Genomic DNA, 25,455 nt, shown 5'->3' with positions numbered 1-25,455 from the left:
GTTGAGGGCAGAAAGGCAAAGGTCCCTCTGTTGGGCCAACACTGGCTGATCCTGTTGCTCTGGTTCCAAAAAAAGAAAGAAACTAGCTAGATTGAGCAAGAGGGGCCTGGTATTGGTTCTAAGGGCTCTCCTGCAGGCCTGGAAGGGTCGGTCACTAAGTCCCCCAAGCCCAGTATTCAGAAGGGTTATTGGGTCCAACAATTTCCTTTTATAAAGACACAGAGAGGTCAGGGCCTGGCTGAAGGTCACACAGCGCAAGTGGGGCCGAGCAGGCTAAGCTGGAGCCTGCGCTCCTGGAGTACTTTGTGAGTCCCTGTCTTCCCCTGACCCAGCCTAAGGACCCCCTGGAAAGTCCCGTGAGGAGGGCCTGATTGACAGCGGTAGGGAGAGTGGGCCCAGCTGAGTAGTCTCCTGTCGTGTTCCAGAGATGCCTGCTCCCACCCCACGGGTGTGAAGACCCCTCAGTGGAGAGCCTGTGGTGAGCGGCCGCAGCACTGCTGCCCTCTGCTGGCTGCCTGGGCCCGGTCAGCTTGGCCCAGCCTACAGGGTGCCTCTAAGGCTGACTGGCGTGACCTGGCAGTCTGAGACCTAGGCCCTGGGGTGCTACAGGTCAGGGAGCCCAGTCCCTCAGGCCACAGAGCAGGAAAACTGAAGCCCAGAGGTGAGAGAACAGGCATGTTCAAGGTCATATGGCAGTTACGTTAGTCCCATAAAGGCAGTGCGTTGCCTTTGAAAGCAGCAAGTCTCCTGGCTATAAAACAGGACAGATTGTCTAGGAGATGCTAAAGAAGAGGTTTCTGCTCCCAACTGGTGCCTGGATTCTGTCATCATCCTATTAGGCAGTCACAGGAACTGGCCTGTGCTCCGATCCTGCTCCATCCTATACTGAGCAACCGAAGGCATGTGACTTAACCTCTCCGGGCCTTAGTTTCCTCATCTGTGGAATGGGTACAAAACCTCCTTTTTGCAAGGATGACAGCCAGGACCAGGCACATGGCTCAGTGAATGCTGTCTGTGAACTTTTACCCATGACTTCAGCAGTGAACGCTCTGAGGCTGTGGGGAATCCCTCCCTGGAGGGGTGGCGAGGGCCCTGCTGCTGTGCTGACTGGTTTTCGGTTTCTCTTTCCCACCTCCTCTCATACCTATCTCCCTTCTCCTGTGTCCTGGCTGCCTCGGCCTTCTGTCTGTTCCTCAAGCAGATCAAGCATGTTCCCCCTCAGGGGAGGAAGGAGGAGCAGGTCCAGAGACGCCTGACTTTGAGAAGGACCCCCAGAGAAGACAATCAGCCCTGCTGCTAAGGGGAGGGCCTGGGAAGAAGCTGGTCCAGAAGAGGAAGTGGTACCTGGGCTGACACCCCTTGGGAGAGGCTGCAGGTCTGCATCCTGCGGTCAGAAGGCATGAAAGGGAGGGTGGGGTAGGGGACTGCCAGCAGCCCAAGGTTCTTCAACCCAGGGTCCAGCCCTGGGATGGCAAACATGTGTCCACTTATTGCCTGAGGCTAAGTGGTTTTTAATTTATATCCTCCAAGTAAGCCAAATCCAGAGGAATTTGTTTCTAGAGGTCACTGAGAGGGTGAGGGCAACCTGGAGGGCTCAGGTATCCCTCGGGATGGGAAGGGGTGCGGGTGTGTCTGTGTGTGTGTGGGGGGGGGACCCTGCCTAGACCCCCTGGGATCTCTCACCTGTCCCATCCCATCCCTGTCCCGGGGCTTGAGGACGCCCAGGGGGATAGGAGGCCTGGTGGCAGGGCCCTAGGGCTCCTGTGGGGGCAGCGGTACCACCCTGGGACTGTAGCAAGCTGCTCCCCCGCACTCTGTTGCCATGTTTGTAAAACAGGTGATAAACCCTTCCCTGCCCCCTTGCAGGGTCTTCACAAGGATGCAAGGAGATAGTAACAGGGAGACACGTGGGCACCGAGGGTGTCTTCTATAAACCACACCCCTGCCCCCTGCCAACCTTCCCTGCTGCCGGTTTTATGGTGCTCCAAGCCACAATCATACTTAGGTCTCCACAGCTGTGGCCAGTGGCCTGAGTCCCCTTTCTGGCTAAGTGGCAGTTTGGAGATGTGGTGGGGTTCAGAGCTGGCCATTCAACCCAGTGTGTGCCTTAAGCTGGGGGGCACTGGGCTTTTGTCTATAGTTTCCTGTGCCTGGGAAGCCATGGCCTCGTCCCTGCTTCAATCAGATCCTACAGTTTTCCCTGGGCTTTCTCCTCCATGAAGACCTCCATAATCCCTCCATCCTGCCCTCCAGGGATGCTCCCCTTCAGAGCTCTTGTCCTCACATAAATCATATCCCATTACTCACCTGCTGAAGGCCCTGCAAGGGCTCCCCACTGACTTTCCAATCACATCCAAACCCTTCTCAGCTTGCAGCCTCAGGGTCAGCTGGTTTCTGCTCCCCTCTTTGCCCTCCTCTTGTACCCTTCTCCCACGCCCGTGATCCTGTCACCTGAGACTGTCATCCAGCCTCAGGGCCTTCGCACTCCCATTCCCTCTGCTTGGACAACCCTTTCCTCTCCTCTTCCCTGGCAGACTCCTTTTTGCTCCTCAGGTCTCATCTCAAGACACTTATCCTGATCACCACCCTGCTCCCTCTTGCAGGGTGCTGGGGTACGTCCTTAACTTCCTCCTTCATGGGCCTTAGCGTCAGCCTCTCCCACAGAAAGGTAAGCTGCTTGTGAGAGGCCCATACTGCTCGCTGCACGCGCCCCCAGGGCTGAGTGTGGACCTACCAACAGCAAGGACTTGGTGAATATTTGCTGAATGAATAGATAAATGACAGGGCCATGGTAGGGCCAGTTACTGGTCATTTCATGCCCACCTATCCAGCCACCTGACCAGGCCCATCATTGGATTCAGCCTTAGGTCCCTACATTCTCGGCAGGGTCAAGCTCGGGGCAGGGAGCAGGGGGGGCATGGCAGCCCTACCTCCTCCCTTCGTCACGACTACCAGCAGCTGGGACGGGAGTAACATCTGGCCCTACCCTTGGGGCTTAGCCTGAACCAGGATCCCCACAAAGAGGATTAAGGGAGCTGGGTGAGGGAGGGGCAGCCCAGGGGCTGGAGGACGAGGAGGGCTGGGAAGTGCAGGCAGTCGCCTGGTTTGGCCCAGTGGCCCCAAAGGGGCCAGATGGTGTCAGCTTTGGGCACATGGAGAACCCATGGGAAGGTCTTGGTTGCATCCCTGCTTGGCATCCCTTAAGGCCAGGAATATCCCCTCTAGAGGTGGACGGGTCCCGACCTGAATCCCAGGTCCATGTCTGACTGGCTGTGTGAACTTGGAAAGGCAGTCCCCACTTCTCAGCTTCCTTCTGTATACAATGAGGATGAAGGCAGGACCAGTCTGCTCTGAGGAGTCAATGAGAAGGCACACCCAGTGGGCCAAGCTCAGTGTCGGGCACGGAGGAGGTGCTCTGCAGTGATGGCCTTTCGCCTCGCTCCTATCTGGAGCTTTTTTCAGAAAACATGGTGGCCTTGGATTGTACCCACTGTTCCTGCCTGACGAGGCATACATCTTGGCCCTTCCTCCCCAAGCCTTGGGGTAGCCGGGCTCCCTGGCAATCTGTTTACCCACATTCCCTTCAAAGCTGACTGCACCATCTGAGCAGCTGTCCCCACTGGCCGCAGAGGTGCCCTCACATTTATGGATACAAGCCACGTGGCTGGGGACAATCATAAGCTTTGAGCTCCTTCCATGTGGCTGTCAGCCAGCAGGCTCCTCAGCTTGGCAAATCAAACCGCTAGCTCTGGGCCTGGCCTCTGCCCAGCTTGGATCCTAGACCCTTACCAGGATGAGTTAATTTCAGTTTCCTGGATTCTATCGCACATCTGGGCGTTGGCATGTTCTGTTCCATGTGCTTAGGACATTCTTGCTATCCTCAGTTGCTTCTGCAGGTGTATCAGACTCCTACACGCGTATTAGTGGCTCCTTCCCTCAGTTTCTGCAACCTGCCCCACCACCAAGATGGGTAACACTCCCCTTCTCCGTGTTCCCTCCACCTTATCATGATTTCCTCAGCTGCCTCTTCCCACAGCTATCTCCCCCATTGAAGAGGGAATCAGGCTTGGCAAGGTCTTTCCCATCTTGTTTCCCAGGATTTAGCAGAGGGGATTGTGCATGATAAATGAGAGATCAATCAGTGTTTATTTGGATAGATGGATGGATGTAATAGGAGCTCAATAAATGCTTATATGAATAGATGGATGGATGTAATAGGAGCTCAATAAATGCTTATATGAATAGATGGATGGATGACTGTAAAAAGAGCTCAACAGATGTTTACCAAAGTGAATGAATGAATGGATAAAAAGAGGGTTGAAAACCTTCAAGAGCCTCTCTGCTTTACTTACGATGGAACATTTACTCTCATAAGTCTGGAACTCCTCAAAGTAGGATCATGTCTTTCTTATCAAGTGTAAAGAATGCATGTAACCCCAAGGAATGTGTCTCCCCATCAGACTAGATTCCCCGCAGGTATATGCCTGTCAGGGGTACACACAGATGGGTCCTCCCCTCCAGCCACAGTCCAGCACACGTGTCCCCAGCCATCCTCCCTGGGTGTGGGCACAGGCCGGGAGGACACAGACTCACCGTCAAACAGCCCATCAGGCTCTGCTCAAAGGGCCGCTGGAAGGCTCGCGGGTCTCCGCACCAGTCCAGTAGCTCCGTGGCAGCATTGTGGAAGTTGGCGGGGTTCTGTAAGTGCTGCGGGAGAGGGAGAGGAGGCAGCGTGAGGCTCCAGAAGTGAGGCCAGTGCAGTGTGAGGGAGTCCGCGGCAGCGAAGACCCCAGGTTTCCCCGGGGAGGGGACACACAGGATGGGGCAGGCCAGGATGAGTGAGTTCTCTCAAACTCCTCATTCACTTTCCCCCTGCATCTCCACTCCCGCCTACTTTCTGATGGGATGGGAATTGCCGCCCCATTGCAAAGATGGAAAAACTGAGGTCTAGAAAAGAGCAATGACGTTAGATATTAGAATGTTTTCTGGATGCTGGCAGTGGGGGGTGGGAAGCCCTGCAGGGTTCAAGAGGGTGGTGTGTGGCTCCCATCCTTGGAGCTGGTTCTGCCTGAGTCAGGACAGACTGGCCCTGGAGATTCCTTATTGGTGAGCACCCTCCACCCCCACCCCCTGCCTCACAAACCACCACCACCACCACCACAGCTCAGGTCTGTATGCCACCTGCTCTGCCTCCAGTGAGCCCTGCTGGAGTCAAATAGCAGGAGCAGGGGGCACAGAAAGAGGCCTCCAGGCCACACCAAGCCGGGAAGGAGCACTCAAGCACAATGTGCCCAGGTGATTGTCACGTCGTGACCAGGTGCATGTGGCTCAGCCATTCCTGTTCCCCACACCCAGGTTTCCTGGGCTCAGTCTGGCTTGGCTCAGGGATGCTGACGTTGCTGGGAGGGGACCATGCCCGAGCTCAGGCCCCACCCAGTTATGGGGTCTAAGTTAACAGAGGCTGAATTCTGGTGCCAGGGCTTCTAGATTCTGCTTCAGAGCCAGGCCATGGGGCTGATGGGGGGCGGGGGGGGGAGGGTAGGGTGGCTGCTGCAGCTATCCTTTCCTTCATTAACACTTATCTGTGTCTTCCTAGGCCAGGCCGAGTTAGGCACCAACTCCAGGGTCATGGAGCAGGTTGGGGCACAGTTGGGACTTCAGGGCTGAATGTGACTCCCTGTGAGGTCTCCAGCAGGACAGGCAGAAGGTGTCCACAGGGACTGGAGTAGAAGCCAGCTGCAAAGGGGATCCCCGTGTCCTTGGTGCTGAGAGAGACTGGGGACAGCCGCTGCCCTCGGACCAGTGACTCGCTCCCATCCTGCAGTGAAGGTCTGCTTTGGAGCCACGGCTGGGAGGGGTCTTAGGAGCTGCCAGTTCCCAGAACGGCATGGCGAGCAGGATGTGCTGGGGGAGCCCCTATGGGCCGGGACCCGGGAATCACACTGCCTTCACCCACAACTATCTACTGACCTAGGGCATCCCCTTCCCTCTCTGAGCCTTAGTCACCCCACCTGTAAAATGGGGATAGCAGATCATGGCTTAGCAGTGAGGATTTTTGTTTCCCTTAGAATTCCACGATTGCTATTACAATGTGGTTTATGAAAGGCCAGATTTAAAAATGGACGGAGGAAAGAGAAACGCATCAGAGTATCCTCCCTCTGTGGGAGCAAAGAGAGAGGGAGAGGTGAAGGGAAGACAGAGGGCAAGTGTGCACAGCCCACTGTCACTGGGCTGTGGTGAAGATTAAACAAGAGGAGGCTTACACGGCCCCTGGCAGAGCGCCTGGCATGTGGGGTGCTCCCATGTGGGGCTGCCCTTGGCCCTGACTCTGTCTCCCAAAGGCTCTGCTGGAGGCGCAGCTGCACTCAGCACCTCCTGCCCTGGCTACACATACACACACACACACGTATACACACACACACACGGCTCTTTCTGCAGACAGAGCTCACTGCATATGAAGACAGGAGGATGTCCACGGCTGGAAGCAGACCCTCTGAGGAGGCAGCAGTAGGCCCTCTGACTCCTGTGCCCTCTCTAAAACCTGCCCCCTCCGAGGCCACAGGCAGCATCTGGTCTCCGCATGGAAAGCCATGCAAATCAGTTAATCCCCCGCCCAGCAGCCTCCCTCTGCTAACCAAGTTATTCCGTTTATTTACGTGATGTCACACCCAATTAACAGGGTCAGCAACCACTGCATGGTGCTCTCAGAGTTGCCCACCCACAGCATCCCATCTTTGACATCCCTTTTTGGGGCTTTAGGCTTGCACGGGGTCTCCGAGGCCAGTCTCACGGGTCCAGTTTTGTTTTGGCCCCAAGCAACCAGCCTTCCATATCTGGCCAGCCCACCTCTGAGCTTCTCCACTCTCACCCCAGCCAGCTGATGAGGTCTTTGATCTGGGCTATGGGAGGTGAATCGTGGGTGCAACCCATTGGTACAAAAGACCACAGGCATCCCATTTGGTAGCTGCTGCTCACTGGCTGTGTGGCCTTGGCCAAACCTCCACCCCCTCTGGGCTTCTGTCGTCCCTTTAGAGACTCTGAGGTGGCTAAGGGATGCAGTGAAATGAAGAGGACCCCAACTCAGCCACTGAGTCTCACAGCCCTGGATGTATTTCTGAGATTCAGATCTCTCTTCTGCAAAATGGGATGAGGACAGCGTGCAGGACTGCTGCAAAGTGTAGGAACAACATCCGTAATAGCATCCCCATTACAGAGCAGGTGTCAGGTAAGACTGCTATTGCTCGGCATGCTAGGACCTCTCTATGGTTTCTTGTTTCTCCTCCAAGCTCCCCCAGAATAGAATTAGTGCCCTCTTCATCTCCAGAACCTCTAAAACTGGCATGAGGCCAAGTCCATGCAGAAAGGGTTTGTGAGCAGTCAGCTGTCCAAGGCATGCTATGTGTACCGGTAGCTTCAGACTAGGTCCCCCGTGGTACTTGGAGGGGCCAGGACTGGGTGGGGTGAGCTTGGCCACCCTTTGATGATCTGGGGATGGGAGTACTGATGTGAATCACAGGCAGAGTCCTCCTGGCTATGGCTGTTACTGGATACTAATACCCCACCCCCCACCGGGAAGCCCGCTCATCTCTGTAATTCCTCAGAAGACCTTTTGGCAACTGAGTCTGCTGGAGCAGGAGTTGGGAACACCAGTGCCCAGATCAAGTGATGAATGCATCTTATCAATCCATCTGTGAATCAAATGACCCATCCATCCATCTACCCATCCATCCATCCAAAAATGAATCAGTTCATCCATGCATCCATCCACTTGTCCACCTACCCATTCATCCATTCTCTACTTTATCCGTCACTCATCCATCCATTCATCTACCTACTTATCTTTCATTCCATCCAGAGTTTATCCAACCACCCACTTATCCATTTGTTCATCATTTATTTATCTATCCATCATTTATATCCACCCACCATCCACTCACCTAACTGCCTATCTATGTATTCATCCATCTATCCATCAGTCCATCCATCCATTCCCTTAGCTACTGATCTGTGAGTACCCACCCCATCCCCATTCTTCCCCAACATATTTTGGCCCCATCCTGGCCTGGACTCTGCTGACATATGATGAATACAGCTCATCTTCTGCCTCTGAGGAACTCAGCCTGGAGGGAGACGTGATGTACACCCTGCAGGGCTTATAGCTTAAGGGAGAAAGAGCAGGATGGGAGAAGTAACTGGGTGCCAGGGGAGCACCAGGGCTCAGGAATGGGAAGTGCAGAGACTCAAAAGGGCACCTGAGGTTCAGGGAGGCTGCTGTGTAGGAATTAGTTGATTGGCACGGCTTTGCATGTGGAGCCCAGATGTGCCTGTGGGGACAATTTAGGGCATGTCCTAGAGAGGGCACCGGTTCTCCCAGTACCTGAAGCTGAGAAAGCAGACAGGCAGCTGAGCCAGAGGTCTGGAGGGAAGACGGACAGACAGCTGGGTGCTCGGGGGCTGGCCATGTGCCGGCAGTGGTGAGAACCTGGGCGGGTGGACGGGGGGCTGCACCGTAAGTCAGGCAGGCTGGAGAGTCAGAGGCCCTGAGGCTCTGATGGGAGCCATAGCTCCACCAGCCAGAGGCAGGCACAGCCAACACATGCATCATCCTCAGAACACGCAGACCCTTCTCTTCTGATCAGTCTATGGGACGTCTGAGACTCAGCAGTCTTCAGTCACCATGGCTGCCCTCTGCGGCAGCTGAGGAGCAGACAGACATCAGCGCTGAGCTGTGTCTGACTGGAGATGTGGGAGCAGTGTGGAGGACGCAGGGAGCTCTGGATAGCCCAGGGGCATCTGGACAGCCTGCTCACCCTCACAGATGAGCCAGAGTCTGGCCCAAGCACAGAGCTGTGTGTGTGTGTGTGTGTGTGTGTGTGTGTGTGCGCAGACACGTGCGTGTGGGGTGGGTCAGGCGAGGACAGTGGAGGCGATCCCTGGCCTTTAAGCAGCTCCAGGACCCAATGGCTGGGCTGCCATCACGATGCCCATTTACAGACGATGGGTGATGAAGTGGCAACTTAATCAAGGTCAGGAAACTAGCGAGTGGTGGAAGGGGGGCTCAGGCTTACTGACTGGTGAATCTGAGCCCATGTGCCATGCTTGGAGAGGCTGCTCCTGGGTAGGCTCCGGCCCCCGCTGGACCCCTGGGTGGTCCAGGGAGTAAAGGGCTCCCTGATTCTTGCAGAGAATCAGATGCAGGGAGAAAAGTCAAGTTGTGAGTAGGTTGTAGGGGGAGCTGTTTGCCCAGCAGCACACAGAGGGCTCGGGCACAGGGGCATGACTGTATTACTGGGGGTGGAGCCACTGACAGCTGATCCCTCCTGGGCGGGAGAAACTGGGTCAAAGGCAGAGCTGGGAGACAGCCCCACGGAGCCTAGAGGAGGAGGAGAAGGAGGAGGGACGGGCAGGGGAGGAGGAGCCCATCGTCTGGTTTCTATTCTGTGACAGTGAACAGAGGCATAATTGGCGTTTGGGAGAGCTGTTCGACTGAGTTCAATCTGTAACAAGTCGTCTTCAATTTCCTCTCTGCAGACCCAGGGCCCAGGCTTCCGCGATTGCTCTGCTTGATGCTAATGAGAGGACACATATCCCTCATTCCCGCTGACTAGACTCAGCTTCACTGGGCCCTGGGGATCTGGGAGGGCAGGCAGGGTGGGGTGGGGCTGTGAGCTCTGCCCTCGCCTCCCCGGGGGGTCCTGAGGCCGGAGGCCTACACTGGCTCCCTAAACTGCCAGCTAAGCCCACCTAAGCCAGGGGCCTCACCCCAGCACTCCCCTCCCCTAAGACATGCCCTGTCACTGAGACACCAATGACAACGCCCCCCTCCTCAATTAGCAGATGATCTGCTACCAGGCCAGGCTACACATTCCACCCATAATGTCCTCAGAGCATCCTACGAGGATGGCCTTACTGGACCTGCTTGACAGGGAAAACTGAGGCTCAGAGAAACAGAGGGCCAGGCCTGACCTCAGCAGTCACACTGTGGGTGCATGGAGGAGTGAGGATTTGGGCCCGGGTCTGTTTGATGTCAAAGCCTCTACTCCTTCGCTCTATCTCCTCTTTCCTGGAGTAAAATACCACCAGAGTCTGTGCATGGACATGCTGCCTTTGGCTTCAGGGAGGCTGAGCCCAGAGGGAGGGCGCATCACTCCTTATCACCACTGGGGGGCGCCTGCCTGCCCAGGCTCAACCAGGCTTCTTAAAGTGGGGATTCAGAGCCCACTGTGAAGGGTTCCCTGTGTCTCAACAATCCAGACAGAGAGCGCGTGTGCATGCTAAGTCGCTGTAGTCGTGTCCGACTCTGTGGGACCGCATGGACTGTAGCCCGCCACGCTCCTCTGTCCATGGGATTCTCCAGGCAAGAATATTGGAGTGGGCTGCCATGCCCTCTTCCAGGGGATCTTCCTGCCCTAGGGATCAAACCCCCGTCTCTTTTGTCTCCTGCATCGGGAGGTGGGTTCTTCACCACTAGCATCACCTGGGAAGCCCTGGCAGGCAAATCGCCTCTTAAGCTTGGTGTGAGCATAGGCAGGAGGCAGAACTTGCACCCGCGGGGACGAGGCCCTCCCTGCACCAGTGGGGCTGCCCTCTGTGACTTCAGGCGACAGCTCTCTTCCCCCTTCCGTGCCTCGGTTTCTTTTTCTGTAAGGTGATTGATTTCCCAAGACCTTTCCTTTTCTAATTCTTTACAAAGAACCACTAGAGCAGAGAGGCGGGGAGCTTGGGTCTGGGAGGGACATTAGGCACTTCACTGCATCCTCACAACAACCCAGAGAGCCCAGCAGAGCCCAGAGAGGGCATGACACTGGTTCAAAGTCACACAGCCGGGAAGGGCAGGGAAGGCATGAGGCCGAGCTGGCATGTGAACCCAGTGGAGTGATTCTAATGTGAGACCGGTCCATGCCAGTTCTCACGAGGTGGGTGGTCGGGGACCTCCACCCCGCATCTCAGGTGCTTATGACACCAGCACGCCCTCTGCTCTGCCCGCCTCGCCTGCTCTGCCCTTGCCAGCGGCCAGGCTGGCAGAGGTGGCGGCGGGAGCCCGGCTGCACACCCACCTGCTTGATGCACTGCAGTCGGTCGTTGGTCTGTTGGATGTGCCTGTCCATAGAATTCATTCTGGCCGTTTCGCTGGGCTCTACCCGAGAGCCATGAACGTTGTCCAGCCTGTGAAGACAGAGGACAGTGTGTGTCACTGGGGCTGTGCCAGGCCCGCTGGCCTCAAGCCACCCTCACCTCCCCACACAGGCATGCTGGCCTCTGCCCCGGGGCAGCCCTGGGCCGGGAGGAGGAACTAGGCCCATGGCTACCCAGCCCTTCTCTAGGCTCAGCGCTGGGTTAAGGGCAGGAGGTGTTCCTGGGTTTCTTCGTGGGTGGCTCATGTGAGCACTGGGCAGGTATGACCACCACGCATGTCTACACACACGTGTGTTGGGTGGTGGTGGCAGCAATGGCAGTCCCATCTTCAGGTTCTCGGTACAGGACTTAGCCTGCTTTCTGGGCTGTGTGTGCACGTGTGCACAGAGATCTCCCCATGTGACAACTCTGACAGCAGCAAGTGTTGTTTAAGGCAGCAATCCCGCCGTGGGTGCTCTCCCTGCATCTCCCATGCCTTGGAGTTTACAAACCACAATTTCATGTTTCCCCTTGGCTCTCCCAGGAAAGAAAGAGGGCAGCCATCAGCACCACTTCCCTTTTCCGAACAAGGAGACCGAGGCTCAGGGAGAGGAAGGGAGTTACCCGGGGTGGCACAGGGGGCCTGGATCGGGCCCCGGGACCCTGACTGCCAGTTCCTGGCTGAGTGGTTGGGGCACAGGGCTGTCCCACTCAGCAGGCTCACTCTTTCTGAAAGATGCTGGGCCTGGGGCAGGCGAGCAAGTGTGTGATAAGGTCCCCTCAGTTCCGCAAAGCCCGTGAAGCCTCCAGGCCTCTCCAGGAAGGCCACGAGCGTGAAGGCAGAGATGGAGGAGAGGCAGACAGATGCAGAGAGGTTTAACTCTGGCCCTCCCACTGCTCAGGAGTCCAGGTTCCCAGGCCAAAGCAGAAGTCTGCTCCTCACTGGCTGTTTGTCCTCCCACAACCCCAGGGCATTTCTGGCTGCAGACACATGGCTCAGACACAGGGGACTCAGCAGAGGTTCCCCCACCCCTGGCCTTCTCTGCTCTCCCAGAACCTACCCCCCTGAAGGCCTTTCATCTCTGGCCATGTCACCAAACGTCCCATCCACCAAGCACTTGCTGTGTACTGGGCCCTTGCATTCTCTCCTCAACTCCTCATGCTTGCTCTGTAAGATTAGAATCATCTCCATTTTACAGATGAGGAAACTGAGGTCTGAGATCTCCCATGGCAAGTGGAGGCTTGGACTGTGTGTCTGCCCGTCTGCTCCCATGTCCTGTCTCTGCCCCAACCCTGGTTTAGGAAGCCGGCAGTCTGCCTGACCACAGCCTTGGGAAGAGGCCCTGTTCCTCTTCCAAGGAGCTCTTCACTGCACAGCTCTCCTCAAGCACTTCTTATTGTTCCATTTGTGCTTGAAAAGGCGACTCATTGGCGTGGTTCAAAAATCACAGGTGTCCAATGTCATGCTGTTCTGGTTCCCTGCACCCAGGGGCCCTTCCGGAGACAACCAGTGTCATCTGTCTCCCTCTGAAGGACTCAGAGAAGCAAATATCTACGTGTACTATCCTCTGCCACCCCTTACAAAACATAAAATGATAGCATTCTGCACACACTCTCCGGACCTTGCTATTTTCCTCTTAACGATATCTCAAAGTGTATTCCACATCAAGACATAAAGAGCCTTTTCATTTTTTAATGGCTGCACAGCATTCCCAGGCACTGATGAATCATTTATCCAAGTGGCATCTGAATGTCCAGCCCTGCCAGGTGCTGTTCTAAGGCCTGAGGCCCTAGGCAAGGCCCTTCTGCTCCAGGGGCTCACACTTGCTGGAGATGAGGCCTGAGCTATCCCCAGATCTCTTCATTGCAAACAGTGCCAGAGGATCACCTTTTATATCAGCCACATCATCATGTGTGAATTAATCTAGAGAACACACTCTTGGAAGTGGAGTTTCTGGGTCATTTGGGCATCTGTACTTTGATCAGTGCTTGCTGGGTTCATCTTATCTTGTAGCTCTCCAGCAAAAATGTAAAAGTGGGGGTAGCATCCCCACATTGATTTCTTCTACCCTCACTCTGCCAGTGTCCTTCCTATCACACCACCTATCACACATTTACACACCCAGATATACAACTTCTCCATCACTTATCCACTGTCTTGTCCATCCATCCATCCATCCATCCATCCATCCATCCATCCATCCATCTTTATTCTCCACTTGTCCATCCTTGCATACTTCCAACTCACCCAGTAAATACTTGTCAACATCTTATACTGTGCTAGCTCTATGGAACATGGTGAGGTGAAAATGAAATCATTTTCTTGAGCTCATGGAACTCTTGGTCCAAGCCTATATCTACTCCACGTCACCTTTTATATGACTATTTGTTGAACTCTTCTTATGCTGGTCCGGGCACTAGACAAAGACATGGTTACTATATCCTCACTTTACAGATGTGTAAACTGAGGCTTGAAGGTGGTCTCTCAAGCACCACATGGTACACGAAGAACTGGGCCTTTCCAGCCCCCACCCAGGGCACGAGCAAACACTGGTTGCCAGGGTCCCAATTACAGACGGCTGTTTCCACAGCGAGCAGGGCAGAGGCACTGAGCCAAAGGACCTCATTAGAAAGGAGGAGCCTGAAGGAAAGTCAAAGAAACCCCAGGCCTGTGCAGACCTCAACCCCCTGCCCACAGGCAGTAGCCAACCAGGACAAAGGGCCTGCGCTGGCCCATGTGGCCAGCAGGGGGTGCTGTTGATGAAGATAACTGCCCAGGGGGTTAGAAATTTGAACTGTGGAAATTTGGTGAGGGATCTCAGACGGTAAAGCGTCTGCCTACAATGTGGGAGACCCAGGTTCAGTCCCTGGGTCAGGAAGATCTCCTGGAGAAGGAAATGGCAACCCACTCCAGTATTCTTGCCTGGAAAATCCCATGGACAGAGGAGCCCCGTAGGCTACAGTCCATGGGGTCACAGAGAGTTGGATACAGCTGAGCGACTTCACTTTCACTTTAGGTGGTCTCGTGACAGTCCCTAGGTAGGAACTTTTCCCAGGATGGGCACAGCATTTTGTCTATAGGGTCAGTGACCTAGCGGGTCCTTGATAAATGCCTGTAGAATGACTGACAGATCATTTCTGGGGCCTCGGCGTGGGGTGGGGGCTCAGCCCACCCAGGGAAGCCCCAGGCAGGCACCAAACCCATCAAGACAGCCACCTGGGGGGCCAGAGATCGTCCTTTCCTGTTGAGTTACAAGCAGGGGGCCACAGGTTTCCCCTGAGGAAACCAAACAATAAAGGGGAGACAGACTGTCCAAATTCGGGTCTGTCTCTACACTGACTCATGCGCTATCCTATCTGGAGGCCTATCTGATCTGAGATAGTTCCTGGATTCAAAGATGCTCAGAATATCATTGACCAAAGGTGCCTTGAGTTCTTCCACCACCTCAAGTTCAGCTGGTTTTATTCTTGGGGGCCTGAGGCCCACAGGTGGAGTGTCTGAGGTCACACAGCACCTCTGGGCTGGATCGAGATCCCAGGGGGCTTTACTCCCAGACCAGGGCTCCATGCTGTAGGAACCAAGACATGAACGGCTGGGCCTGGGACACCTGCGAGACCCAGAGGGTTTACAGGAGAGACATCACATATCACAGGGACAACTGCAAGTCGTGTATGTCTCAATCTATAAAAGAACAAAATGTCTAGTTGATTAAGGAGAAACTCATAGGTGAGGTGACACTTCTAAACCACCAAGATCAGTGGAAAATTGGGGCTATTAACACCCAGAATGGATGGGCTGGTGGTTCCGGCCCCTGGAAGAAAAAGGGTCAAGGCCTAGAAGGCTAAAGATCACAGACATGAAGAGAAGAGGGGGTGCTGAAGGAGGCATGAAAATGGTGGCTCCCTGAGGGGCAGTGTGAGATTTTCTATTAGTTCTGCACCTGCTGTGTTCAGGCACTAGGCCAGGCCTTGTGTATTGCTAATTCACTTAATCCTAAAAGGTTCAGAGAGGTGAAGTGACTTTCCCAGGGTCACACAGCTGGGACGGTGTTGGGCTGATTCAAACCCTCTGCTTTTTTAATCACAGGCATGTTCTTTCCAATCCTCCAAGACTGGAGGTCAGATCCTCCTGGAAGTCCCCACCCAAGACTGTGCCTGAGCCCAAAAAGATGTTCCCCTGGAACCTGTCCACACCCATCCACTTGCTTCCAAGGCCATCCCAGTGCCGCTGGCCTCCCTACATGCTGGCTGGTAAGGGAAAGTGGGAGCGCTCAGCGGCCAGCAGAGGTCGCCCTCCACCACAGGAGCGCTGCTGGGCTTGGCTGCTGCCTCCCTCCTTCCAGCTTGGACATCTCTAAGCCTTTACAAGTCGCTACAAATCCTCCGTGGCGCCTGTAACTCCAGCACCCACTGCGGCCAGGCTCCCTCCCAACTGGAGATCACTGGTGGCCAGGCCCTGGGTGCACCCATGGCCTCGGCCCTTCCTGCCATGTTTGCCTCCGAATGGAGAGTGGGCTCAGGTGGTCCACCCCTTGGGGTGCCTGGCCCTCTGTCCTGGTCTGAGCAGCCACCAGCCTGCAGGAGATGCAAGGCTAGTCAGTGTGGGGGCCTGGAGGCAGCCCAGCTCTGCCACCCTCCTTGGTTTTCCCATCTGAAAAACGAAGCCTAGCGGGCTGCTGGCAGCTCTTCAAACTCAACATCTTAGGATTTTGGTGTCAGGAGCTCCAGCTGTTTGGAAAACGCCATCTCAACAAGTGTAAGATGGCTTGACTCGAATTGCAAAGCCTGTCTCAAGGCAGGCCTGCGGGGAGCCTGCTGGCCCAGGAAACTCCGGAAGGGGGGGTGGTCACTGTTCCAGGGTCACCTCAGACCTCAGATGCTTCCCCTTTCTCTGTGACACGCTTTTCCTTGAAGCTAATGCTCGACTTGACTTAATCACATGTAGGTAGGTTTTCCAATGGTGACATCTGGGTTGGCTTCCCAACTCACAGGGGAGTGCTTGAAAGGGCCAAGCTTCCATTTGGCACAACTCGCCACAAGCGGGGGAGTTCGGGTGAGTCCAGCCTCAGGGGAGTTCAGCACAGAAGATGTGCTCAAGGAAAGCTTGCTGCCCTCAGGCAAGTAGGGCGGCTCGGAGAGTAGACTGTGGAGAGTGGAACGGGTGCCCGGGGACCATGTGGTCCTGGCGGGATGTAGGCAGGGGTGGAAAGAAGGGATGGACACAGGGGAAAAAGGATGAGTGGGACTGGAACCCACCTTTCTGGGCCTAAGGAGAGACCTGGGCCACCTGGCTCCCTGGCAGAGTCTCACCTGGTCTAAAATGTTGGAGGAGGCACATGGCCATCATAGGCTCCTCCTTAGAAATACAGAGTGAGTTGCTTTAACCTGCTCCATGGAAAGTGGGGCCTTGGAACATTGGAGGCAGCTCCCTAGGGCTGGTATCAGGGGTACTAACGTCAGGGTGTTTTATTTTCCCCTTTTGAGGCCAACAAGTTAACTGGTACATTTAACAAACATGAACTCAGCCAAGAGACTTCTGCATCTGTATGTGCACACCCACATGCTTATGTACCCCCTTTGCACACACTTATGTATAGGTACATGCACATACTTGAGTGCTGACCCAGATGCACGGAGCACACACATCTCCTGACAGCTTGCACAGGCAAGTGCCAGGTCCCCAGGGGAGCTGTGTGAGCAGTGGTGTGCAGAAACGATTCAATCACCATGCACATCTGCAGCTCGGGTCCCCCGGGACTAGCAGTGCTGGCAGCAGGGGTGGGGGCGCTGTACCCACAGTCTGCAGAGCAGAGGCTGCATTCCAAGACATCGTCATGGCAGGGAGCTTGGGATGCGCCTGCTGCTCAGCGTGGTGGGAGACCTGGGGTTCCAGGGGACGTATCCTGGCTGGCCCCTTTACCAGCTCTCAGACTCCAAGAGGGGTGGATGTTGTGGGCCCTGGATTCAGCAGTGACCTCTGAGTGACAGTGTCAGCCTAGGTCCTCCGCAGTCTGGCCCCCACCTCCCACTACTCCCCGCTGATCCCATATCCTCCACGTGGGGCTGCTGCCCGCCTCTGGGACCGTGTTCTGAAGATCACACCTCTAGGTCTTTGCCTCTGTGCCTCAGCCCACAATGCCTGGCCCCCTTCAGCCATCAAGGGCTGGTTCGGTGGTCACCCTCTTGGTTGGTTTCCCCCAGTGGAGCCACTCACTTCTATGTCCTTGGTGCCCTGTCACAAACCCCCAATTTGGTGGTACTAGATGAGTGAGATGTCTTTGCATCTGGCTCCGTCATCAATTGAGATGTCTTCCAGTTATGGATTCCTAGAGTCTGGCCTAGCCTAAGGCCTGGTACTCAGTGGGTGCTGAGCAATGCTCATTAGATGGATGGATGGATGGGTTTTCAGCAAGAGCTGAAAACCCAATGACTCAGTCCTAATCAGAGGATCTTAGGATTGAGGGAGACTCTGATAAGCCAGTCTGGGGCTCCCAGAGAGTGATACATGTACCACAGGTGGAACAAAGATGATTTTAGGTAGTCCATGGGCAAAGATTTTACATTTTCATACTGAAGTATTTGGACTAGAACAGTGATCACTGGTGAGCCTATGGATATTATTATTTGGGATAGGGTTAAATAAGGGAGGGATGGCAAACCTAGAAGGATTAAAGGACCATTTTAAACATAACATAAATGGTATGAAAGAGACGGAGGTTAAGAAAGCACTGATATAGTTGGATGCCTTCCTCATCTTAAAAGTAAAGGCGCCAAAAAAAAAAAAAAAAAGTAAAGGTGCTCAGAGAGGCGTAGCAGGTCTCCAGGCATGCTGCTTGGAGGCAGAGGAAGAGGGTGATGATGAAGCAAACATAGTCGGGGTGACTGTGTGCCCTGGCCCAGGGAAGTCAGGGAGGAGGGCAGAGGGACAGACATGAGTGGAGAGAGGGAAGAGGCAGCTCCAAGGCAGCTGCCCGGGACCAGCTGCTTCCCATGCTTGGCCAGGCAGCTGGAGCAGACCCTGGGGCCAGCTTGTGGCCTTGCTCTTGGTGGGGTCCCTGGGTAGGGGTGGGACCTGAGAGCCAGACCTTCTTGGCAGGGAGGCTGTGGGAGGGCCCTTTATCTCCCCAAGCCTTCATCTCTCAAACAGGAAGGTGTATCCCCTCCCTTCCCACTGAGCGGAGGAGTTGAGTAAGTGAAGTCACGCAGGGCACATTGTTCTGAAAAGGGAAATCCTGATTTGGACAACAGTCTCTTCCAAATGCAGGACCCCTCCTTAATTTGGGGAGTGACCCTTATGCCAGGACTGGACAAAGCTGCATACCTCCTGGCCACAGAGTTCAGACACTCCGACTTGGCACGGTAGCTGGAAGGGTGGACCCACTTCTCTTGATGACCCAGTCTCCCAGCACCCACCTTCCCCTACAGGAACCCCCACTGTCAGTGGCGGTTAGTGGGACAACACAATGTACACCCTGGGTGTTTCAGAGGGGCCACTCCTGACAGCAGGTTTGCACACCCGACAACCTGTTCCGGGACACAAGAGCTAATCCAGAGGAGAGGGTGGCTGACTTGGGAGAACACGTGTCAATGTCGCTATGACAAAGGTGCCAGCCCACGGTCCCAGCCCACACTGTCCTGGGAATCCCAGCTGCACCCAGGTGTCCTTATCTCCCTGGGGCACATGATGGCTTAGCAGACCCAGGTCATACCCTCGGGTCAAAACCTCCCGCCACCCTCTGGCCACACTCCAAGTCCATGACCTCGCAATGAACTTTCACTGACAGTTTCTCTCCCAAAAGGTGAAGAAGGGCCAGCTTTAGTCCTGGATAATGTTGCTGGGTTTTCTCTCATCCCCAAGGCTATGACACCTCTGCTTTTGTTTCTTCTAAATAGAAAGAGAAACAGAGCAAGGGCTATAGTCCACGGGGTGGCAAAAGACTCAGACACCACTTAGCGACTAAACAGCAACAAATTGAACCTATATGTGCCAGACACTAGGTTCTCTACGTCTATCAGCTCACTTTAAGCCCCAGAATTCCACTGTGATGTTCCGATTATTATTACCATACTGTAGATGAAGAAACTGAGGCTCAGGGAGGTGAAATGACTTGCCCAAGGTCACACTACTGAGAAGTGGCAGTGCCAGGACTTGAACCCCAGGCTGGTTACACAGCCCATGAGGTTTCACTGCATCATGCTCTCCATGGGAACGTGGCAGGCTTCCTCAGCATCTCCTTCCCTGGCCCCAACTACCCGGTGTGTGACAAAGGTGACTGTCACTGCAGAGCTGGGGAGTCACGGTTCTCCCTGATGCTGTCTGGGCCGCAAGACTTCCCTAGGACAGCCGTGCTCAAGTGGAGGCCCTGACCTGGCTTTGTCTTAAGGCTCTTGCCTGCGATTCCAAAGGCTCAGATGCCAGGAAGTGGGGAATAGGGAAGGTGGAAACAATTCCCTGGAGGAACTCAGAGGACATAGGGTAGGATGAAGTTGGAGGTGGAGCCAGGGTCCCATGACTACCAGCTGGTGTGCTATAGAAGGCTGTAAATGCCCTGCAGATGCCTACAGCTCCAGTTCTAGGGACAAAAAAGTGTTCTCCACCAACTCTTCCTTACCCCAGCTTCTTGAGCCTCCAAATCCACCCACCTGGCATTCTCCAGGAGCTCCAGACAGGGGCGGGTCAACAGCAGGTCCAAGGGAGAGTCAGTATAACTAGATGAGCCCTTAAGAAGCACAACAGCATGCAGGCGTGTGGTGTCAGGATGCTGCCCCCACCTCCTGCACCCCTGACAGGCATGGCTAACCAGTCACTGCATTCTTCTACTGGGTCCACACACGACCCAGCCAACTGTCCACACACCCTTCTGCCCAGTCATTCTTAACCACTTGGCGCCAACATATGAGAAAAAAACCTCTAAAAGGAGGGTGAACAGAGACTCGCAGCGGGGAAAGCTTAGCCGAGGGTCACCAGCCAGTCAAGACACTAGCAGCGACCTGCATGCGGATTTCCCAGTCCCCGATTTGGTCCTCTTTACCCTAAACCGGGAGCCAGAGCCAGGCGCTTCTCGAGCTGAGAGCCCATGCTTGGACCACACAGGCAAACCAGGCACATGTCAAGCAACCTTCCATCAATCACAGCCTCACAGCAGCTGGTGGGCAGTATTAGCCTATTTTGCAGAGGAGAAAAATTAAGGCTCAGGGTGGGTGGGTCATTACTCCCCCATCATGCAGGACTGATACGGGCTGGTCTAGGACAGCAGCTGTTTCTCCTGAGCCTGGGCTTATTTTTACTGAGCCTCGTATTTTTACTAATTGGGTATGCCTTCTCTTTTAGTGAGTTTCTGTGAACTGTCAGATTTATTTAAAAATTTCTCAAGAAAAGGGAGATGGGGAACAGAGGAATCAAAAAGCAGCCATTTATTTGACTTAAAAGTGGTAGATGGTAAAAAACCAACCAACCAACCAACACAAAACCAGTCCTCACGGCTTAGATCTAGAATGGATCTGGGGATCTGCTCAGACCCATTGTTCACAGATGAGGAAACTGAGGCCCAGGGCAGGGGTGTGGGTGGAGGGACAGCAGAGCCTTGAGCTGCTGCTACAGGTCAGAAGTGGGGCCAGGGCCACACTCAGGCCTCGGGAGCCCGGGCCGCCCTGAAGGTCTCGGCTCTCTCTGCTCCATCCACATCCAGGCACCTCCTGCAGGTGTCTGCCGAGCGCACACCTGTGGCCCCAGACAGCTCAGACAGGGACCTGCCCCAGGGAGCTCCCGGGGGTCTCCAGGAGGGGGTGAGGAAGGACAGGGTGACTATGGCAAGCCATGCCAAACCTGATGGCGGCAAGGGCTCTGCCCCCAGTGGGAAGCATCTGTGATTTTATTTCTGCAGAAGCCCCTTGAAGTCCCCACGGCTCCTTGGGGATTTTTGGCATCCCAGCTGGGCTGATGCTGGCATGCTGACCCTGTTCGTCCAAGCCTCTTTCCAGAAGGCCTGTGGTACAAGGGGGTGAGTCAGCTGGGTCTGGTGTCCATCACCCTGCTTGTCATCAGATCTGCACTCAGGGAATCTCTGGGTGTGAGGGACTCGGACTAAGCCACCCTGACCCAGGCTGGGAGTGGGGGCCTCATCTCTGGAGCCCTTCAGGGAGGAGCTGGGTACCCCACAAGCAACCTGAAGACATGCTTCCTGAGTGTCTACTGAGAGACAGGGATTCACACCAGGGGCTCCAAAACTGAGTGCTGACTTGATACTCTGACTGTGCAAAGCACTCTACAGTTTACAAAGCCCTGGCGTCACAACCTCATTTGACCCTTGTTGTTGTTCAGTCGCTCAGTCCTGTCTGACTCTTTGTGACCCCACGGACTGTAGCACACCAGGCCTCCCTGTCCATCATCAGTTCCTGGAGTTTGCTCAAACTCATGTCCATTGAGTCAGTGATGCCATCCAAACCACATTATCCTCCGTCATCCCCTTCTCCTCCTGCCTTCAATCTTTCTAGCATTCGGTCTTTTCCAGTGAGTCAACTCTTTGCATCAGGTGGCCAAAGTATTGGAGTTTCAGTTTCAACATCAGTCCTTCCAATGAATATTCAGGGTTAATTTCCTTTAGGATTGACTGGTTTTATCTCCTTACTGTCCAAGGGACTCTCAAGAGTCTTCTCCAGCACCACAATTTGGAAGCATCAATTCTCAGGTGCTCAGCCTTCTTTATGACCCAGCTCTCACATCTGTGCATAACCCTTGTTATCACCTCATTTATGTGGGTAATATAGCTTAGTGGATCAGGTCACCAGGCTGCTTGGGTTCAAATCCTGGCTCTTTCATGTGCTAGCTTCTGTGAACTGGGGCAAAATGCTCTCCTCCGTGTGCCTCAGGCTCCCTATGTGTAAAATGGGTGCAATAACAATGGTGCCAACTTCATAGGCTGCTGAGTTCGTTAAATGAGTCAGTGAATAGGAAGCACTCTGCACAGCCTCAAGCACGTGGGCCCCGGCTCTGCTCAGGACCAGGTGGGTCTTATCATCTCCATCACAGGCAGGAGGAAAGCAGGGCCAGAGAGAAGAGCTGGTACCCGCTGTGGGGGCGAGGGGAAATTAAAAGCCACCACTCTAGACATTAAAGACCTTCAACTTTTCTCCCTCTACACACCCTCACACAGGTGTCTCTGGAAACCACCCTGCATCTCAGGGCCAGGTGCCTTTGAGGACATGGGTGGCAGAGGCAGGGGCCTGTGCCCACCGGCCAGAATGCTGGGTGGGGGGATTTGTCCTCGAGGCAAAGGCCAGTTGTGAAAAGTTCAAGAGGACAGAGGGATAAGGTCACCGCTTTGGGGCAGATGAATGGAGCGCTGCCACCCCAGAGCGGCACTGGACACCCACACAGTGTCTGTCCATGTGGGCGGCATCACAAGAGGAGGCAGGGGCACCGGAGGAAAAAGGAGGGTAGCGGCCAGGACATTGTAGATCAGGCTGCCTTTGGTGAGTTTCGCGGAAAAGGGTCCTTCCTGATGAAGGATCCTCTGGTAAGACTGGCTGGGGAGAAGCTGCATATTCCAACCACTCTTGGTGAGGAGGAAGCACATTTGCACATAAAGGGCCTTAGAGCATCTGGCTTTTCCCAAAGTGACTGGAGTGCAAAATACTTTTTTCACTAAACACATTTTAAAATCCCATAGACTAGTTTTCCACAGAACTGGCTTTGACAAATTCAGAACTAAGAGGAGTGACTGCGGGGTGAAGAGGCTGGACAGCGGGGAAAGAGACTGCAGAGGAGGATGGGCAGGCTGGGGGAGGGGTGCCTGGCAGGGTAGGGGAGCAGAAACTGAAGTGTCTGCGAGAAGAGAAGTCACGGAGCATTCACATCAACATCTGAAACCTACTGCCCAGGAGGATTGGGGCCTTGGATGCTGAATCCAATATTACGGCCAGCTTCACGAGGCCACCATCACTTTTGTTATTCAGCCGCTCAGTCATGTCTGATTCTTTGCTCCCGCATGGACTGCAGCACGCCAGGCTTCCCTGTCCTTCACTATCTCCCAGAGTTTGCTCAAACTCATGTCCATTGAGTCGGTGATGCCATCCTCTTGGTCGTCCCCTTTTCCTCCTGCCCTCAGTCTTTCCCAGCATCAGGGGCTTTTCCAATGAGTTGGCTCTTCACATCAGGTGGCCAAAATATTGGAGTTTCAGTTTCAGCATCAGTCCTTTCAATGAATATTCAGGGTAGATCTCCTTTAGGATTGACTGGTTTGATCCCCTTGCTGTCCAAGGGTCTCTCAAGAGTCTTCTCCAGCACCACATTTTGAAAGCATCAATTCTTTTGAGCTCAGCCTTCTTTATGGTCCAACTCTCATATTCGTACACGACTACTGGAAAAACCATAGCTTTGACACTACAGACCTTTGTTGGCAAAGTGATATCTCTGCTTTTTAACAGCTTAGATGTACCCAACCGGCCAGGACCTGCCTACGGGCCCGGCAACTCCCTACCCCCAGCAATGCTGGCCTAGGTCAGGAGGAGAGAGGCCCAGCTCACTTTCTGGAAGGGCAAAGGCCAGAGTTGGAAGGTCAACTGAGCTGCCTGAGGCAGAGGCTGGGTTGTCTGGGGAGGCTGGCACCTCCTCTGCCCCCTCTAAGCCAAGAACTCTAAAGGGAGGGCACAGGCCAAGGTGGCCCAGGCAGCCAGAGTCCCCTGCCCCAGGCCGCTGGCCTGTGTGGCCCTTCAACAGCCACTCAGAAATCTCCTCTGTGATTGTGATTAAGAGAGGAGCAATATCATTAAGTACCTACTGTGTGTTGGGCGGCACATTTGCTGTTTCATGTGAGTTATCTTTATGACAAATGATAAAGATATAGTTAGAATGATTAGCACCATCTATACAAGGGGAGAAATAAGACTGAAAATGATTAAGGAACTTGCCCAAGATCTGAAAATGGCACAGCTGGGATTCGAACCTGTCTGTCAGACTTGAAGGTCCAGCATCGCGACCCTAAGCCAAGCCACCTCCACACCATTCAGGGGCTGGGGTTGAGAAAGCTTCTTTGCAGATGACCCAGCTCAAGGCTTTTCTGGAAGAGGCCTTTCAGTTCAGCCATCCACTGGGTACCACCCTTTGCTAGCTCTGCATTGCTTTGCCCAGGCTAGAGTTGGAGAACGTGGATAAGAGTCATGTGTGCTCAGGGGGCTCCTGGTCTTGGGGGGTTCCGATCATGCCAGTTACATGCAGGGTATGTGGATGCACAGTTGGCCTCTCTGGGCCTGTTTTCTCAGCCTCTAAAGGATGGGGCTGATTGAGATGTCATATACTTCTCCTTGTACTTCCTAAACCTCTGAGGACAGCAGGGGACAGTGAGCACTCCCTCTGCACCAGGCCCTTCCACACACACATTACTCCCCTAACTCTCACACCAACCCAGGGAGGTGGACATCCTTGCTCAGACTTTACAAATGAGGAAACTGAAGTCCAGAGAGGTTATGCAACTTGCCTAAGATCACACAGTGGATCAGCAGGGTTGCTGGGATTGGAACCTGGGTTTAACTCATTTCAAAGGCCCACCCAGCCTGAATTGAGACTAGGAGAGGATGCAGAGAGAGATTCCTCCTAGTCCTGAGCGTACTTCACCAGGTGACTGTAGAACTCAGCCCCTCAGTTCTTAACCTTGGTGAAATTTGGCCTGCGTGAGACCATCCCTAAGGCATTTTCCAGCTTCAGCGCTCTGGCAGGAGGCTGGGGGAAGGAAAGATCAAATAACAGTAAAAAAGTAAGATGAATCCCTGATTTCCAGAAGCCTGGAATCCAGGTGAAGGCAGCCAGGCTGTACTAACTGACCAGATGGCCATGCCCACCATGGGGGCCAGACTGTGGAAGGCCTAGAGTTGGTCTGGCGGCAGCCCCATAAGCTTTCTGGAGGTGGAGGGGCAGAGCCAGGCCCCCAGGAGGAGCAGTGTGGCTGGGGACAGGACCAAGACATGGAGGTGGGCTGGGTTGGGGCAATCAAGGCCTGACTTATTTTGAAATAAAGCCACCCATGCCCAGTGTCCATTTGACCAGTCCTGGCCAGTCAGCCTGGAAGCACGGCATCGGGGTCTTTCTTAAAGGAGAAGGTATTGAAATAAAGCAGGACGCATACAATTCATCTGCTTTTTAATTAACTTGCCCTGCTGCCTTAAGTGATTCCCTGCTTACGTTCATTCTTTTGAAAATTCCAAAGTGCTATTTCTGACCTGTGATTTACTATTGCCGCACGTCTCTATAAGCAGTGTTTTAGCTTAAGTGGCAGTTGCATATTAATTACAAAGTTAATTATGTGCTGTGTAATCATGCTGTAATTCATTAGTTTACTCTACACT

The 25,455-nt window shown here is 54.3% G+C and overlaps 1 protein-coding gene across 4 annotated transcripts in view; it reads right to left on the bottom strand.

Moving 5' to 3' along the window:
- ZMIZ1 (zinc finger MIZ-type containing 1) overlaps positions 1 to 25,455 on the bottom strand; it is a 191,507-nt gene that overhangs the window by 100,833 nt on the left and 65,219 nt on the right. For all 4 annotated transcript variants that reach the window (XM_061161918.1, XM_061161920.1, XM_061161917.1 and 1 more), the window contains 2 exons: positions 11,058 to 11,166; positions 4,594 to 4,707 (listed from right to left, as the gene is read on the bottom strand). In XM_061161918.1, coding sequence (XP_061017901.1) covers positions 4,594 to 4,707; positions 11,058 to 11,117 — 174 coding nt within the window. In that variant the 5' untranslated portion in view covers positions 11,118 to 11,166. The remainder of the gene's footprint in view (positions 1 to 4,593; positions 4,708 to 11,057; positions 11,167 to 25,455) is intronic.

The sequence above is a fragment of the Dama dama genome, chromosome 15 (genome assembly GCF_033118175.1).
Source record: "Dama dama isolate Ldn47 chromosome 15, ASM3311817v1, whole genome shotgun sequence".
Classification (NCBI taxonomy): domain Eukaryota; kingdom Metazoa; phylum Chordata; class Mammalia; order Artiodactyla; family Cervidae; genus Dama; species Dama dama.
This window is presented reverse-complemented; position numbering and strand designations above follow the sequence as displayed.